Genomic DNA, 19,210 nt, shown 5'->3' on the forward strand with positions numbered 1-19,210 from the left:
GTTTGTATATCTAAAGACGTCTTGTGATAATCCATTGTTAACAGACTCCGTTTTGTGTGTGATTGATCACAAGAGATTCAAGTTGATTGTGTGCAGGTGTTTATTGAATATCTAAGAAGATTTGAAGACAAAGAAGATTGCTTGTTTGAGTTCATAATATTTGGTGTGCACAAAACTTGATCGGCTGTGGATCCAACTATAATCGGTTTATACTTGTGATAATATTGATTGATTAGTTGAGTAGATCGGCATCAATATATTGTCTTTGTGACTAAGAGTATTGATTGCAAAATCTAGACAATTACTTTGGTAGTTGTATTAATAGATAGATCTAAGAACATGACAAGGGATTTTATTGGGATAAACGGAAGAGCCTTTTGTCAAACTCATATCACTTGTTTGAAAAGAGTTGTTACCGAACAGATTTGTTGTTCCTTTACTGTTTGGAATACGAACCAAAGGAATTGTTCCAAGTGTGTGACTTATTGCAAGTTGGAGGCGCAGGGATACAAACGGAACTAGGTGAACTATAGGTTTAGTTGCTTGGTCTCAACTATACGAAGTTGGTTTAGATTTTGTATAGCGGCTTAATCCTGAGAGTATTCAATTCTGGACAAGGACCCGGGGTTTTTCTGCATTTGCGGTTTCCTCGTTAACAAAATCTTGTTGTGTCTTTTACTTTATATTTCCGCAATTATAATTAGAAGTAAAATAGACAAACGTTAGTTCCTATTTACTTGATAGAAATCCTATTGTGTTTGGTTAAGTCTGAACCCATTATCAAGTAATCATACTTCGTTGTTGTATTGTCTCGATCTTGTATCCATAGTCAATCACACAAGTTATCTTGTTGTCGTATTGTCTCGATCTCGTATCCATAGACGATCACACGAATTGTGAACTGATTAGTTGTATTGTCTCGACTCAGTCCAAAGACAATCACTTTCGGAGAAAGCTTATAGGTGGAAAAGTTTTAGATTGACGTATATTTGGGTACCTTCATCTTTTCACATATCAATGTGTACTATTTGAACATACACTTTTTCCTTTCAATATCTATTGTTGGTGAATCTTTTAAATCATCATCTTCTTATTCTCGTTATTTTTATCTCTTGTTCTCGCTATTTTATCTACTAATTTTCATTGAGTCATGCTACTACCTTTTTGGAAGATTAGATGTATATTCCTTCGTTAAATTTAGATAAGATTGGGCTTTTTTTTTGATGATTTCACATGATTTATTTATTATAAGTTTATGTTTTGATGATTTGCTATAATTTAACGGTAATATCATCATGTGATTCGTTTTTTTTCTTTTAATTTTTTGCTGATATTGATGGAAGAAGGGAGAAAAAAAGCGTAAGAACAAAAGAAAAAATAAAAACGTGTTTTTGTTCACAAGTTTAGTCAGGAGGTAGCTAGGTCATTTTCATGTCTTAGACTTTTTCTTAACCACCTATTAAATGGTTTTTTTCCTAATGGACCCTATTAACTACTAAGTGCATTTGTGCACCAGCAAAAATCTCTCCTTTGTGATTTCTCTTTCATGTATCTTTTTTTTCTTTTTTTATTTAATATAACTCAAATATTACCCCTTTAACAAAATCTTTCTCTTTTAAGAAAAAAAAGAATTAACTTATATAATGAAACACTTCAGTACCGACCAATTTAACTTGTATCACCCACATCACGATATTTTATCTATCTTCGAGAACTGAAACGACAACGATACTGGATACGTCAAACTGTGTCACACAACTACCAGCCAAGGCCTTGACGACAGTCTTCACAGGACTCGATAAAAACAGGTTCCAAAAAATCAACTTGGTATGCATGATGTAGTAAATATGACACTTATTATACATGATCCCTTTTTTTTTTTTGAAAAGGAGAATTTTGTTTAAAGGCTCGAAATGTCAAGGGTTACATAGTCTGGGAATACAACATTCCCGGTCTTTACAATCGGGTAACTCACCATTAGCATAACTAATTCCCAGTTATAAGTATTAACTTCTGACCATCTTGTTCGATTAGACCTCATCTCCTCGATAGCGTGGATATTCCTGCGATTTTTTATTCCCTTTTTGACCCTTGTTACAGTTACATGCATAGTTTCGTCACCATCTTGGTTATATCTTGGTCCTGGTGTTTGAACCCACAGTTGGTGTAGAACACAACAGTTATAGCTAGCCAGTAATTGTTGATGATGTGGTGGTGGTAGATCCGTAGTGTGAAGGTTATGAAACCTTCTTCAATGACTATCCATAAGAATAGCCTAAGATTTGACGGATACTTCAGAGTTTGAGCCTTGAAGTGATCTGAGGGTGTTGACGATGGTTGTATAGCCGCTTGGTTGGTGGATTGGTAGTTGCTGCTTTTGTGTTGTGGTGTATGGATCCTGTCCTCACCTTCTGTAAGCACCTTTCGTTGTCGTTTTTGATGTGAAACTTGCATAGAGGAATCTGGTTGTTGATGTTCCGCAGACTCTAAACTATCTTTAGTACTACTAAAAAGCTTTTCTAAAAACATGGAAGGAAAAAACATAAAAGCAAATACTAGTTGATGATTACGGTCTTTCTCACAGTGGTTGGCAAGGTTGCATCGACTATTCAAGTTGTTGGTGTAGCATTGCATTTGCCGAGAGTAACCAAATCCTGCAGAATGATCCCATGAAAGATCATGATAGAGACCATAACCTGAAACTAGACCTAAAGTACTACTGGAACATGGTGCCATAACACACTTATTTATATACAGAATATGGGAAGTTAACCTAACATTGTGCGCGAGTTCGCGACATACTTGGGCTGTCAAAAATTGGTCTTTCGTTTGACAATCCCCAAAGACATTACTCATTTTGCATGCGAGAGTTGGGTTCTGCCAACATCTCGCATTTTTCCACAAAGGGTTTTAGCGAACCTTTCTCCTACCACTGAAAAGTTCCTTCCCGGCTGTGTTTGCCTTTGGATTGGTTTGATCGGGTTTGTAGCCGGGCATTGATCGCATGTAGTGCTTGTTGCATGATTGACCGCTAACTTGACTTTACCGAATTGTTTAGAAACTCGGTGTGACTCACAGACTTTCGGTAAGGCGTGGCTTGAAATTGGGGTATCATTGGTAAATAACCGCGCCCTAGTTAGTTGTGATGTGTCATAGTTCTTCTTATCTGTCAGATGGGACATGCTTGACAGCTCATATTTATCTGTTTTTGCGCGTGACATTGTCTGTTTTTGGTTTCGCTCCACAGTTGAGTTTGCAGGTGAATTATTGGATGATGGGGTCCACTTCAGCTCTTGTGGACCATCGTCTTCTTCTGGTCGACTCGGTGGCGAACCTTTTCGACATGACTCGGAACCATTCAAGATTCTAGTTGTTTTCTCTCCATCTGCAGCAGCAGCAACAGGGAAACTATAGATATTTGTTATTCCAGTATGAAGGTTCTGGATCGTGCCTGAGTGAAACAACGGTAGTCCACGACTTTTGTGCCGGTACCCATGAGTAAATATGAGGACGGTACTGTGAGTACAAATTCCATCAAATTGAATCACTAATTTCTTCATGTAAAAGTTTAGACTCTTGACCCGATTCCTGAAATCTGTTAGAGTTGATGCTTCTCCCATAGATCGAACACTGTTAATTTTTTTTCTTTTTTTTCTTCATGGCTACTGGGTAGCCAAAAAAAGGGTTCCTGTTAATTAAGCTTATGCAGCAGAGAAACAAAAAACACAAAACTGAATGATACAAGAGTGATTAAAAACTATCAAAGAAACCAAATTAACCAACCTCACAGTTAGAACCCATTGAAGAATTGAAATCCAAACCCAACCTAGGGCATCTCTCTTGCTGGTTGGAGATAGTTTGATTCTTTCAGACTAAATTGCAAGACGAAAAACACACAACTAGTAGTTTGACAATTTCAAATCTTTGGTTCATCATCTGTGATTGCTGGTTGCATTTCTTTGATGGAGGTGATATTAATGGTGGATTTTGGTGTGACTCGGTCACCCCGAGTTGCAGAGCAAAACTCGGAGGAAAGAGAAAAAAGAGTTTTTTTTTATTATACATGATCTTAAAAAAATTACAAACTGCTGTCTGATATTCTTTCGGAACTCTCCTTCTCTATACTCTCTTTTTTCCCTCTCTAACCCTAGAGCAAACCCAAGCCGCCATCCCCCTTCCTGCTCAGATCTAGCTCCATTGGAATCAGATCTGAGCAGGTTTCTCCCAATTTCTTGCTTTCAAGTTGGTTAGTAGAATTAGGATTTAGTTTTATCGCTTTCCTTTAATGTTTTGTTGCCAATTCGGCTTTCTCTTTCACTTTCCTAGATGTTATGTGCGTTCTTGTAACGTTTCTTCCCGGTCTTTATGGTCTTATTGATGTTGGCTATGTTATGTTGAAGAGCTTCTTCGAATCACACCGACAAAATTTGAATCTTTTTTCAACAAAAGAGATCTAAAAATTCTGTTGGTTTTCGAAGTTGTCAAGATAATATGAGCATCACACTCTCTTGTTTTGAGAGTCATCTCTTTCTTAAGAAGAATGTCCACCAAATTATGAGATTTTATTCCAAACACCATCCTCTTTCCGATTTAATCAGATCTCTACATATATTTGAAACTTTTTTCGGTATTCCAACACTCTTCTCAAAGGAATACTTCAATGTAGTTTTTATTTCTTGTAATCTCGTTCTTGATGTTCTTAACCATAAATAATCGATTTGAAGCTATGAATTAAAATGAAGAAACTTTTATCAATTTTTCCTTTCTCTCGGAATAAATTCCAGAGAGTAATCATTGTCAACATAGCACCATTAAACTACGAAATGCTTTATATCACGAGATTAAATCTCAAGATTTATACCGAGTCTCGATACACATCCGAAACTAACTTTTCGACTTCTACAAATCAAAAAGGAAGAAATTAATTTGAATATAAAGTTTCAGAACGACTTCTAGAAACAGAATAGTCAACTTTTTATTGAAGTAAAATATATTTGCTTCGAACATCAGCAAACGCGCTAAAAACAAAGGACCCACTTCCCCACACATGTCCCAACATTAATAGAGGAGATAGCCGAGCTAAAATCGGATATCCAAATCGTTGCAGCACTGTACAAACTAACACTCCGTAGTATAGAATCAGATATGGTCGCACTCTTTAAGAGCATCTATGGAGAGAACGACAAAACCAAACAACAGGTTTGAACTTGAAGTACATGGGATGCGATTTCCCTTCCTTCCTCGAGCAACCAGCATGACAGCCTGTTTTTAAGGTGAAGAAGACCATAAGATTTACCATTCATCCATTACCACTCATCTCTCGCTCTTTTCTCAAACCCATTATTCATTCCTTCTCAAATATAAAACCCCCAGAATCTCAATTTTCTTTTCCCTTTCCCCAATCTCGATCTTCATTTCCCCTCCTGATAGGGTTTTGATTTGATTGAAGATCGAGATTAAGCAGCAGCGGCAGTAGTGGTGGTGGTGGTGAGAATGTTGCCGTATCAGACACTGCAGGAGGCAGAATTAGAATTAAGAAGAGAATTAAGTTATGCAGAGAAATTATGGTTTGATTATTCAAGGGATAAATCAGATTATTATCTTTACTGTCATACTATTCTCTTCTTGTTTGTTATTTTCTCAATAGTTCCATTGCCAGTAGTATTTATGGAGATCAAGAAATCACATACCATTCTTAAATATAAGATTCAACCTAAAGTTAAGATCTCTACTCAAGGGATTTTTAAATGTTATAAAGATGTTATGATCACATTCTGTCTTGTTGTGGGTCCTCTTCAGCTTGTTTCATACCCCAGTGTTCAGGTATAATCGATTTCTTGGTTATGATTTGATTTGATTGAATATTGAATATTGATCCACATTTGGTTGAAGTTGTGTTTTTTTTGGATGAAATTTGGTGTCTTTTGGCTGAAATTTGGATGGGTTTTGATTGGTTTGTGTCTACAGATGGTTGGGATTAGGACAGGATTGCCATTACCATCAGGTTGGGAAATGTTTATGCAATTATTGGTGTATTTTCTAGTGGAGGATTATACGAATTATTGGATCCATAGATGGTTGCATTGTAAATGGGGTTATGACAAAATTCATAGTGTTCATCATGAATATGCGGCGCCAATTGGATTTGCAGCACCTTATGCACATTGGGCTGAGGTTTTGATTTTAGGGATTCCGTCGTTTCTTGGTCCTGCTATGGTTCCTGGTCATATGATCACTTTCTGGTCTTGGATTATTTTGCGACAGATGGAGGCGATTGAGACGCATAGTGGGTATGTATTCGTTATTTTCTTTTCATAAAGATCAAATTTTTACCACAGAACTGCACAGTTAATTCACATTTTCATTTTCTTAGTCTGGTTGTTGTTTAAGTGAGATCTGTTTCAAGTTATTTTATATTCATTATATCAGGGTTTAGTGTAGTTTTTTGTATTTTGGTAATTTGGTTTGTAGTTGTTGATGTACAGGTGGTTTGGTGGAATTTTGTGCTGGTTTGGTGGTCTTGATGTTTTAGAATATCAGTATTGACAGCATAATCTGGTTGTATTTATTGTGCTAGCGTAAGCTCAGTTTTGGAGAAAATTTGCATGGAGTGTGGGCTAAGATTACTTAATTTGATTATGGTTTGCTTTTTGACACTAACAGAGAGGCAAAAGTGTTGGTGAATTCTTGCATTTTCAAGGGTCAATGCTAACCACACTCGAATTTTGTTCCAGAACAATTTGAGGCACGAAATCTCATATTTTTCCTTGATACTATCTGCGGAGCCAATATAACTATTTTGACTGGAGATTTCTATTATCTTTGGCACTGGTGTTGTGTGCTCGAGTGCTCATATATAAATAGAATCACATCTAGGAACTGTGGGTTTTGTGCTCATAACATAGTATACCTTGACATGTTAGCTGTGAAGTGTTCGCATTATACGCTTAGTTTTTTTTTGTAAGGCATCAAAATGATAATCTCAACTCTGAATCTACTCGTTATTTGCTCTCTTTTTTTTGGGTGATCTGGTTTTCTGGTACAACTCTGTGGAATTTTCGTGGAATTAAACCAAAATTTCCACTAATGTGAGAATTGCATTTTATAATTGCGCTATGGTATGGTTTCAGCTTCACTGTTTCATTAGCTCCCCATGAGTTTATGGGGACCATATTATAAACCATTTGTTTGATTCATTGAAGACACTGTTTTGCTTTTTGTTTTTGTTGGTTTCCTTCCTTTCAAATTTTATATAATCTTGTAGTTCGCGTCTTTTCTATGATATCTATACCATGAGTAACAGTTCTTCTTCTTCCTTTTCTTTTTTTACTTTCATTTTCCTCTATATAAGTGATATTTCCGAAGATCTTGAAAGAATGCACTGTATATGCAGGTATGACTTCCCTTGGACCCCAACAAAATACATTCCATTCTATGGTGGTGCTGAATACCATGATTACCATCATTATGTCGGTGGACAAAGTCAGAGCAACTTCGCATCAGTGTTCACTTATTGTGATTACATCTATGGAACTGATAAGGTTGGTCCGCCAGATTTTAATTTTTTGATTTACTGTGCCATAAGGCTGGCTGGTGATGGATTTTTTTCTTCCTTTTTTTTTTTTTGAAATGCGTACTTTGGAAGGAATTATTCATGCATCTTTACTAATGCTTGCTTGATATATTAACCAGGGATACCGGTATCAGAAACATTATCTTGAAAAGGTAAACCCTCAACCTCCGATTTGTTTCTCGTTTAGATTTACTGTTTTGGAGTGCATGAACATGGAAATTTGCCTGGGCATTTGTATAAGTTGAGGAGTTCAAGAAGTTGCCTTCCTCAGTGTTGCCACCTCTTTTGTTCTCCAGATGTGGGTGAACAAATATAAGATGTTCTGATTATGTGGGTACTTCCTTCGTTTTCCTTGAAAAACACAATTCAGAACAATGGTCAAAATGGATATCGTCACCCAACCAATGGATGAACAAAATGGATCTTAAGTTCAGATAATAGGTTTATTGTTAATACAATTAGTCGTCCAGCTCACTTACTCCATTGAGATGGATGATGGAACCTACCTTTTCCTGAATCCAGAGTGCTCATCGACTGGCTTAATCCCAATTGATAAAGAAAATTGGACACTCTTTATTAACAACAACCTCGAAATCTGATCTTTGTTAATTTCACCGACTTCTTCAGTTCTGTGTTTTTGTTATTACATATTATGCTGTGCCTCCCGCTGTTTTTCTAATCATTCTGCGCCATCCATGATTAGTTGAGAGAAGCAGGGAGCGGCGATGTAGATGGGATCAACAGCAAGTCTGAGTAGGTTTGTCAAGTCCTTGAAGATGCGTTTGCATTTACTTGGAAATTAGATGTAGCCGAATTTGGACTTAAAGATCGTGGAAACTGCCTGACAACTTTATCACCATGCTAGCGAGTCATCTACTTTGTAAAGCTTTTTAAGATGTTAATCCTTGCTATTGTTTGTATGTTGTAGCTGGAGTCCTTAAAAAATTAATGTGACACTCTCACCATCGTAATCAATTTTCGCCTTCTGTTTTATCTCGTCTCCTTGAGAGATTGCTATGCTGTGGTAGTCTACTGGCTTAATATTTTTATTTCGCGAACAAAACCAATCAAGTGCGCTGTGCAGTGCGTTTTTGCAAATACGCAATGTTATGTAAAAGTTTGTCCGTGATTGTTATGACTTACAAGTGTTGTGGTGGAGGCAAATTTAAAGCCCATGTAGAATAGATGCACAGTTTTTACGAAATTAAAAATGTTTTTCACGTTCAATTAATAAATGAACCATCACATACTTTGAACTGGAGGAATAGATGATTTGATCGATGTAAAATATCAGGAACCACATTGTATAAACATAGAGATGATTAAAAATGGCTCCATCGGGACAACTAGCAAGCGGTGGGAATGATGATAAACATAGATCAGTTGCTTCTTCCAATTCTCCCACTCTATGTTATCGCAGGCTAATAAATCACTGCTGCAGTTGGGGCAATTCCTATGGTAATGTTCAAATGAAAAATTTAAAATTTTGTTGAGCCAGGTGGATGGCTAAACAGGTTTCTCCACTATGGAACAACAATGAGCGGTTGAACATCAAGCGCCCGGGCTAGGGACACACGTGTGTAAAGGTTAAACGCCGGCATTGGAAGCACAAGCGCTAGCGTTCGAAACATTAACGCGGCGATCGAACATAGAGCGCTGGCGTTTGTAGCAAAACTGCCAACAAGTAGTTTTTTTTTTTAAATTCAAAATTCACTTTTTACCTCTATAAATTACCATCATTTTCAAACAATTCACTCACACCAAAATTCACTTCTCTTGAATTTTCTCTTCTAAAATCTATTTCAATTTTTTAGTTTATTGTTGGTGAAATGGTTGAAAAGGCGATCACACTTTTTTGCGATGCAAAACTTGAAGTTGTTGTTCCTAAGATATGTGGGAGCTTTAAAAAGATTGAAAATTGTAAGAGGGAAGTGCAAGTTTTTGAAGTTGCTCCAAGAAAATGTTCTGCCAAAAGGCAAAGAAGAGCTCCACTTTTGAAAGTTAATAACAAAAAATTCAAAAACAAAGGCGAAACTGTCAAAGAGCGCGTTGAATGGAAGACACGTCAAATGAAGATAAACAAGAGACTAAAACTTGTACTTGATTTTTATTGAAGTTGTTTAATACTTTTTATTATTGTCTAAGTTTATATCTTGTAAAAGAATTCGCAGTAATATCAATGATTGAAAATATTTAGATTTTAAAATAGATTTCCGCTTTAGATTAAGCGAAATTTATTACAATTTAAACTTGCAAATAACATCAGACTACATTTTAATAAACCACAACAACCTACATCAAATCCAGCGACATTCTCTCTGTAGAGTTCATAGCATTCAAAATGCTTAAACCCTCTTTCGCTTTCTTCAATAAACTTGGTCTAAGCGATGGTTTTTTGTAAAACAGATAAACACCAAGTTCAGATATTTATGATGCAGTTGAGTCCATGAGGACAAAGGTAAGATACTCACCAGTTCTTCGTTGGATAATCCAGAATTGTTGTGGTGAACCATCCACAAAACTTCCGTATAATTGTTGACTTCCTTAGTGATGAATGCAATTCTTAGTTCTAAGCTCTTACTGTTTCTTATGGTTTCATACCGCGATGCTACAAAATGTCCCAATACTCTTTCCCAGAAATAGTCACTGTCCATTGGTCTCATCATACGATGTAACCAAGATCGAACAAGAGTAACATCTTCTTCCATTGTAAAGACCGGGAGCGGCATTAGAGTGCAGTACAAATGTGCTTGAGATGGACTATCTTTTAGAATTCTAAAACACGCTTCGTAACGAAAATGTTTACCGTGAGCTTCCTCCCAATTTTCAAGAGTTGTTTATATCACTTCATCTTCAGTTACACCTATAAACTTTTCTCGATCAATTTCCATTACCATAGCAAGAAATGGCTGGACTGCAAGCCTAATACATTGAAAACGAGCACGCAATCGACGAACATCTCAGTTTCCCGTCAGTGAGACGAACATTGAAAAAACGTTCTCCCAAAAATAACCTTCTTGAAAGCCCATACCAGTAACTATCCTATGCAATTATCTTATTTAGTTTGCTGTTTATTTTGTGTTATTACGATTATCTAAAACCAAACATTTGGATGTCTTCACATTTGCACCATCAATATTGTTGAGGGTGGAATATTGTTTTGGTTCTACCCGTCCTAGTTACACCTAATGACAACACTTACTAGGAATGGTAAGAGAGAGAACTTGATTTCCATTGTACCTTGCCTTCTTTATATAGACCTTCCAAAAGCCCCTCCTTTTATGAAATCATGACACATGCCCTAAACCTCCTTAATTACTACTAATGTCGTCCATTCTCTAATATAACCTCTCTTTTCTATATTGATTCCTTCATTGTCCCTTTTTCCTCATGGGTATTTTCCCATTGGACTTGGGCTTAGTCCCCATATCTCATGCTGGGTTTGCCGCCCCTTTGGGGGAACCCTAGTCCCGCTAAGGGGTATTATTTTTCATGTATCAACATTAGTCCCCTGACTATTGGGTTAATTGTAAAACAACCCAGTAGTTATCTGATCTTTTGGACGTGCCCCTCCTAGAAATTAGGGATGGAGGTTATTCTTTTTTTCGGACTCCACGATCCCGGGTGGTGCTCGACCTTCTGTATCGTGCAACAACTTTTCAGTTTCTGTCGGTTTCTCTCAATTCTGTAACTTCCACGTTCAAGCCCTGGAATCTCCTATATATATATATACTCGCTGGCCTACCCCTTCTCTCTATTTTATCCTTGTGTTTTCTTCCCTATTCATTTTGAACATCCATACACGCGTCATGTCTAGTATTTCCACCAGCAGTAGCTTGTCTGGGGAAGAAAATGAAGAAGTGATGAGCGTCGGGTCCGACGAAACTGAATACGCAGAGACGGAAGAGATCCATCTACCTCCTCCGACGGATGGTAAGTCATATACAATCGCAGAGTTCACCAGCAGCCCTGATATGAAACACACGCTAAAGATGAGGGGGGTTCGCGACGGAAAGCGTGTCATTCCTCTGGATGACATTCTTGTCCCACGCCTCTTAAACCCCTATGTTTTTCCTTATCCGTCTTCCCATGGCTGGCTTATGCATCCCGAGGCAGATACATTTAAAGATGTGCCGCGCATGGACATTCATCGCGGGGATTATGATCTCCCTGTTATTGAGATTCTCTCCTCGTCTGCTACGCCTAGTATATGGCTACATTGGACATCCTACATCCGTTCTAACCCTTAACATGTAGTGGTCCTTCTTGAGGCAGGTATTGACGAAGTTATTAACTCGTCTCTTAAAATAAGAAATGGTGAGGTGTAAGCGCGATATGACTCGGCTCTTTTGTCGTTGGGTGTCCCCTGTCCATACTCTTTTCGCCGCATGGGGGGAGGCAACCATAGTTTTGGAGGATGTAGTTGCTCTTACAGGATTACCCGTTCACAGGAGTCACTCGTATGATGAAGCGTCCGTCTTCCAGGATCTGAATGACGAAGACAAGAAGTTATGAGCCTATGTTTTAGGTTGTAAAGATGATTCTCGAAACGAGCTAGTGAGGAAGGATCCGATGCCAGTAAAGCGGGAAAAGTGAAAGAAGGATACTAACCCTGTCAAGAAAGGGAAACCATCGCCCGCTACCAAGGGAAAAACTAAAGTGATTGAAGAGAAGAAACCTCTTTCAGCGCGCCCTGCAGGAGAGCGCTTACTTGCTAGTTCCTTTCGTGCTCATGAGACGATTCATGGCTCATCATCCCCCGCTGCTCAGACGGGTTCTGAATGGGTTACCAAGTGTAACCGACGCGCTTCTTTTCCCCCTTGGATCAAGTATTGGGCTCCGTGGTTGGTGGATGGAAAGGTCTTACCCCATCGACGGAAGGAAAAGAATCCTCGCGTCGAACTGGGTGCTTACATCTTTTTTTGGCTTTGCCATGATGTGTTTGAGTATAGTCCTCAAGATACGATCAAAAGCGAGCTGGTGCCCGTGGCAGTGTTGTTATCCCGTGGTGTCTCTTTTCCTCTTGCGCCCATGTTCTTAGGCGGTTTATACCATCATCTAGATCTGTTTTGCCAGATCATAAGGTCGAGACTTACATTACGTCTCTTTCATGCAAGCGTGGTCTTGGGAGCATCTCGTTGAATATGCACCTGATCCTCATGTTTTAGCGATTCATCGTGAAGAAGATGTTAAACATGACGACGTCACCGTTAAGAAGGTCCCCGTTGCTGATGGATATTCGCGGATGGCTCTTTGGAACGGCAAGGGGAAGGTACCGAAGGGAGACATAACTTAGTACATGGATGTATTCAAGAGCTTCGTGCCCTTTCTTTATCACAACGATCGGTCGAGTCCAACGCATTATGATTTTACTTCGCCCTTTTTTACGTAGCTGAACTCAACGCAGTTCTTGACCGAGTCATATTTTGATTCAGTGATGGCGGTGTTACCCGGTTATCTTCCTGGTTTTCACGCGGGCAAGTTTATTGCCATGTCGTACAATCCTGACCGTGTGGCTAGGCAAGTTGGGTTTGATCAGGGGGCGCCTCCCAGGTTTCCACCTTCGAGTGGTTCTGAAATTGAAGATATTATCGCTAGTTTCGATCTCTTTGTTTTCAAAGGACCAACGCGTTTGAGTGATCGGGGAATCAACTTTTCTTTCCATCAACCTATTCTTGAGAGCCCTTTAGCATTTACTGAGGATGCCCATGAGTATCTGCTTCTCTTGCGTCGTCGAGCTCTGAATTTCCTTTTGCGCGACTCATCTCCCCCCAATGATTTGTCTTATGAGGATCTTCGAGTATTGCATGCATCCGACAATGTTAAGCTTGATGATTCCATAGCCAAGGCAAACCTCTTTAGCTCAGGTAATAAAGGTCTCTCTCTGGAGCCATTGGTGACTTCCTGGGATCCTCCTGAAGTTCATGATCCCATAAGGCCAAAAAAAGGGTCGAAACCATTTTATGATCGTAAGCCTCCTCGGCTGCATGTGCTTAAACCAACCGTTGGTTCCCCCGTGGCGCAGGTATTTGTCGTCTTCCTTGCTATGATGTATCTCTCTCTTTTCCTTCTCTTTTTTTTAAAAAAAAAAATATAGTATCGGGCGCTGCATTTTCAGGAAACTCTTCCATCCAATCCTGTGGGTAGAAAGCGCCTTCTTGATGGAAGAGTATCTGAACATGCCCGAGAGTGATTGGTCTGAGAAGAGCCTTGACAAGAAGACCAAACGAGAAGCATCTAAATTGTCCATTTCCCGTCCTTGTTCTTCCGTTAATGTCTCACCTTTGCATCTTACGCAGGCTCGGCAGAGAAGTGTGTTGCAACCTCCACGAAGCGCGGGTGGTAGTCCAACTCCCTCATTTGTGGATTTGGTGCGGGGCCTTGGAGTCCAACTGTATGAGGGAGATGTATGGATAACCCCGCGCCTTCACATATCGTCGGTCAATCCTTTGCGATCCGAAAACTGTTCGTGCCAGGGGTGAGGCTCCTACGTCTCCTAGTGACGTGTTGCATTCAATGGGTCCATCAGGGTCGAATCGGTCAGTGTTTGGTGGGTCTTCGACCCACGTGGCGCAACCAGCAGATGACCCTAAAGGTAGTTTACGTAGTTCCCTATTTAATACGTGTCGTTGGTTTTCTCACTCCCTTCTTCTTCTCTCCTCTATTTTTTTCTATAAATCTGAGCGTTCCTTTGCAATTTTATTCACTTTTAATTTTTCAGGTCCTGCAAGTTACTCTGAATCGTCTTCTGGTTCTTCCTCATCTCGTCGTAAACCTTTCGATCCCCCGCTTGATTCAGCTATTCGCGAGGTTAGTTTCTTGTTTCTGCGTCTTGTTGTTATTTCTTTCGTGTATTTACCAGCGCGCGTCTTTCCTTGGGTTGTAGGACATAGGCAGCAAACGTAAGGAGACCTTGAAGATTCCAGCGCAGATGGTATAAGGCGCGTGGTCGCTAGCGGCGATGGGCCTGTGAAGCGCGCCCGTACATACGACAATAATTCTGCAACGGTTGGTTCCATGAAGAGGCGTCCCAACGTCCCTGACGCGCTGATGATCCCTGATGATGCTCATTTCCGTTTTCCCAAGGTGGTGAGTGCTGATGATGCTGGGGTCGATCCCTCCACCCATACACTGGTTCATGGCTTTTGAGTGCCATCCACTTTTGCTACCAATTATAGGGACATCGTGGAGCGCGGTGGTGGCCACATGGTGAAGGCAGATCTTCTTGATATGCATACTCTGTGTTAGAGCATTGCTCGGTCGAACTCACATGCGTTTCTATCTCAAGCATGTTTGTCAATGTTAGTGATCAAAACTATAAGTCTTGATTTCTAGTCTATTATAGCTAAGTCTCGGACTAGGATAAAAAGTGTAGTTGAGCTCAAGAACTCCACGGAAATCATCATACAAGACGAAGGACTACTCAAGGAACTGGTGGAACTTCATCGACTAAAAGGTTTGTGGAGACTTGAACTTATCTATCACTCAAAAGTCTATCTACTCTATCTCCTATCTTGAGACAAAAGTCGTTTTGTTATATAGACTTTGATTATACACATTTGCTATTTCGAGGCGAGTTTATATCGCCTATCTATTTCTCGAAATATGTGTTGGTAAACTTTCGTTTTCGCCAAGTTCATCTTTACCTAGTGACGAAAGTCATGATATGTTTCAATCACTTTGAAAATTGCTTTGACAAAAAATAGTTTGTGAATAACAACTATATAACGTCCTCTAAGAATGTTCCAATGATTGAAATAAGAGTTTAGATTATATAACCAATGTTGGATATAAACATTGTGTGGCAACATATATATGTATAAGTCTTTTTTCCTTGAACCGAAGTTTGCGAACTTTGTTGATCAAGAGAACCGGAACAAGAGCCGTGAACTCAGTACGCGAACCCAGTCCGCGAACTGGCGGAAGTTCTCGACCCGAGAATATCTTCTGGAGTTTGAGAACTCCTTCCTGGAACTTAAGTCCGCGAACTAAGTCTGCGAACTTAAGTTGGTTATATCTAAAGACGATTGTTTGTGAACTTATTCATATTAACTAAGGAGTGCTAAATGCAAACCGTGTCTATAAAGTTCATGAACCGATTCGAGTGAATCAAATCGTTTTTGCTTCGACTGTATCTTGGGTAGTTACATAAGATTTCCTTGCAATTGAACAACTCTCTAAGTAGTTCATTTGAGTCATTTGAACTAGTTATGGTGAAGAAAAATATGCTTGATATGAAAGTGCTCAGATGGCTAACCATTTGGTTAACTATTGTTGAACCAACAAATGTACATGTTTGGGTACGGTTAGACAAACCTAAAATCGTGCATTTCATTTGTGTCTAACAAGCTAAGTTTTCGATCCAACGGTTGAAAGATATTAGCTTGAATCTAATCAGGTTTTCATCTAACGGTGAATATTGAATGCTTTGGTACCAAGCTAACATTGATTGCAAACCCTGATTTGAAAGACTATATAAGGGAGAACTCTAACAACTGGGAACCCTAATCCCCACACCTCCTGTGTGATACTAGTTGTATTAGCTAGAGTCGATTATCCTTTAACCTTAGGTTTCTTCTTGTAAACCAGGTTAACGACTTAAAGACTTCATTGGGTTTGTGAAGCCAGACCGATACTAATTTCTCGTAGTTGTGTGATCTAATCTTGCATCTTCTATCGTTTTGAGTACAATCGCAAAAATTGGCTTGAGATTTATATCTCCGATAGGCAAGATAGAAAAGTAATCACAAACATCTTCGTTTCATCTTTTGTGATTCCACAATATCTTCTTTCGCCGCGTCGATTAAGATTATTATGAGGTGACTGATAATTCTAGGTTGTTCTTCGGGAATATAAGTCCGGTTTATCAATTGATTCATGTTCACCTTGATTTATCAAAAGACGGAACAAAAACTTGTAGGTATTTATGTGGGAGACAGATTTATCTATTCATGTAGACTTTTCTGTGTGATACAAATTTGTTTATTAAAGTCTTCGACTTTGGGTCGTAGCAACTCTTAGTTGTGGGTGAGATCAGCTAAGGGAATCAAGTGCGTAGTATCCTGCTGGGATCATAGACGTAGGAGTATAACTGTACCTTGGATCAGTGTGAGATTGATTGGGTTTCAACTACAGTCCAGACCGAAGTTAGTTTGTAATAGGCTAGTGTCTGTAGCGGCTTAATACAGTGTGTGTTCAATCTGTACTAGGTCCCGGGGTTTTTCTGCATTTGCGGTTTCCTCGTTAACAAAATTCTGGTGTCTGTGTTATTTCTATTCCGCATTATATTTTGTTATATAATTGAAATATCACAAGTTGTGCATTTGAATCATTCAATTGTAAATCCGACCTTTGGTTGTTGATTGAAATTGATTGATACTTGAACATTGTTCTTTGGTACTGTTCAAGTGATTTCTCTTGTATTCAATTAGACTCGCAGATTTCTATTTGCTTGAGAAAGAATTGAATCAAGAAAGAGAGATATAACTCTTTGATATACTTTATTAAGATTGAGTCTAGTTGATTCTCTTGAAAGTATATTGGAGTTTGTCCATACAGATTGTTAAGCAAAATATTGGGTGTGGTTGTTGTACCCCCACTTTTTCACTCTGTGATATATGAACAAAAATCTCCCCGAGGTCGCTGACCAATTGACACGAGTGAAGGATAATCCTATTGATGAGGTGGTAATGCAGGGTTGGGAGACTACCATTCACGCGGCGGTCAATTTTAATTTTCCAGTGGGGTGGCTGGACGAGCTATTAACAAAGGTAAAGGATCGTAATGACCCTCATGTGCATCTCCCCGCGCAAATTTCTCAGCTGGAGGAGGAGTTAGTGGAGCGTTCAAATATAAATGCCGCCAGGAAAACAACGCTGAATCGGCTTCTTGCCGATGTCAGGGTCGCGAACGCCGAGGTGATACGAGCGGAGACCGCGGAAGAGGCCGTCCGTGTAGAGCTCGAGAAGAAACAACAGGAGTGGTCTGCGTTCCAGTCGGCTTGATGTATCTCTTCATTTTTATTATTCAAATATTACGCGCCCTCTCCCCCTCTTTTTTTTGTTTGGACAACTGAGTTTATGGTTCTTGGATACTTATTTGCGGTGTATATGTTGTGACGGATCATGCTTTTTATTTGCTTGTTTATTTTGGTTAATTCCAAGTTTATTGCTCTGAATCCGATGTTTTAACATGTTTTGTTGGAGTATGTGTTTGGTTAAACGCGTCTGGGGTAAGGAGCAGGTTAAACGTGCCTATGCTCTCCTTTCTTTTTCCAGAGGAGTGGGGCGGGATGGGGTAGGCGTAGGTTAAACGCGCCTACTCCCTCCTTTTTTCTTCAGATGAGTGGGGAGGGATAGGGTAGGGCGTAGGTTAAACGTGCTTACTCCCTCATTTCTTTTCTAGAGGAGTGGGAAGAGATGGGGTAGGGCGCAGGTTAAACGCGCCTACTCCCTCCTTTCTTTTTCCAGAGGAGTGGGCGCGGGATGGGGTAGGGCATAGGTTAAACGCGCCTACTCCCTCCTTTCTTTTTCAGATGAGTGGGGTGGGATGCGGTAGGGCGTAGGTTAAACGCGCATACTCTTCCCTATCTTTTTCCAGAGGAGTGGGGCGGGATGGGGTAGGGCGTAGGTTAAACACGCCTACTCCCTCCTTTCTTTTTTCAGATGAGTAGGGTGGGATGGGGTAGGGCATAGATTAAACGCGCCTACTCTCTCCTTTTTTTTCCAGAGGAGTGGGGAGGGATGGGGAAGGGCGCAGGTTAAACTCGCCTACTCCCTCCTTTGTTTTTCAAATGAGTGGGATGGGATGGGGTAAGGTGTAGGTTAAACACGCCTATTCCCTCCTTTATTTTTCAGATGAGTGGGGTGGGATGGGGTAAGGAGTAGGTTAAAGGCGCATCTCTTCCCTTTCTTTTTCTAGAGGAGTAGGGCGGGATGGGGTAGGGCGTAGGTTAAATGCGCCTATTCCCTCCTTTATTTTTTCAGACGAGTGGGTGGGATTATCGTACTATGGACAGTCGTTTAGGCGCTTATGGCACTCCCATAGTTTATGGTGAATGTATCAGCCGACCGGGCGCCTTTTGGCATTCCTGTATCCTTTTCTATATTCGTTGGCCGACCGGGTACCTTTGACACTCCCGTAGCCTCTGTAAATTTGTCAGCCGATCGGGCGCCTTTGACATTCCCGTAGCCTTTTCTATATTCGTTGGCCGACCGGGTACCTTTGGCACTCCCATAACCTCTGTAGATTTGTCAGCCGACCGGGCGCCTTTGGCATTCCCGTAGAATTTTTTTTATAAACTTGTTATCTGACCGGACACCTTTGGCACTCCCGTAGTCTTTTGTAAATTTGTCAGCCGACCGGGCACCTTTGGCACTCCCGTAGACTTTTGTAATTTGTACCAGTCCAAAGAAAATCTTGCAATGCTTCCATTATTCTATAACGTTGTTGTTTACAACGGACAAAAAGAACGCAACTTGCCTTTTCTCGTAGGATGCCGCCTTCGGTTACTGGTCGATCCTTACCGCGGGTGGTGAAACGTGGTCACCTATTACTGCTTGCTTTGAGTATATTCTGTTTATTGGTGACTTAATAATAAGGAATGAGGTCGTATTCAATTGCTTTCTTTGTTGCCCC

General features: G+C 39.9%; 1 protein-coding gene across 1 annotated transcript; it reads left to right on the forward strand.

Moving 5' to 3' along the window:
• Positions 1-5,206: 5,206 nt before the first annotated feature.
• LOC113275150 (methylsterol monooxygenase 1-1-like) lies at positions 5,207-8,566 on the forward strand. The gene is made up of 5 exons (XM_026524593.1): positions 5,207-5,823; positions 5,968-6,290; positions 7,394-7,541; positions 7,693-7,725; positions 8,277-8,566. Exons 1-5 carry the CDS (start codon positions 5,494-5,496, stop codon positions 8,328-8,330), a joined length of 888 nt encoding a protein of 295 aa, XP_026380378.1. The 5' UTR covers positions 5,207-5,493; the 3' UTR covers positions 8,331-8,566.
• Positions 8,567-19,210: the final 10,644 nt, after the last annotated feature.

Source organism: Papaver somniferum, chromosome 4, assembly GCF_003573695.1.
Source record: "Papaver somniferum cultivar HN1 chromosome 4, ASM357369v1, whole genome shotgun sequence".
In the NCBI taxonomy this organism is placed as follows: domain Eukaryota; kingdom Viridiplantae; phylum Streptophyta; class Magnoliopsida; order Ranunculales; family Papaveraceae; genus Papaver; species Papaver somniferum.

Coding starts and splice junctions, on each gene's coding strand:
- LOC113275150 (XM_026524593.1), top strand. CDS start 5,494: ATGTTGCCGTATCAGACACTGCAGGAGGCAGAATTAGAATTAAGAAGA. Junction 5,824..5,967: donor TTTCATACCCCAGTGTTCAG/GTATAATCGATT, acceptor TTGTGTCTACAG/ATGGTTGGGATTAGGACAGG. Junction 7,726..8,276: donor AGAAACATTATCTTGAAAAG/GTAAACCCTCAA, acceptor ATCCATGATTAG/TTGAGAGAAGCAGGGAGCGG.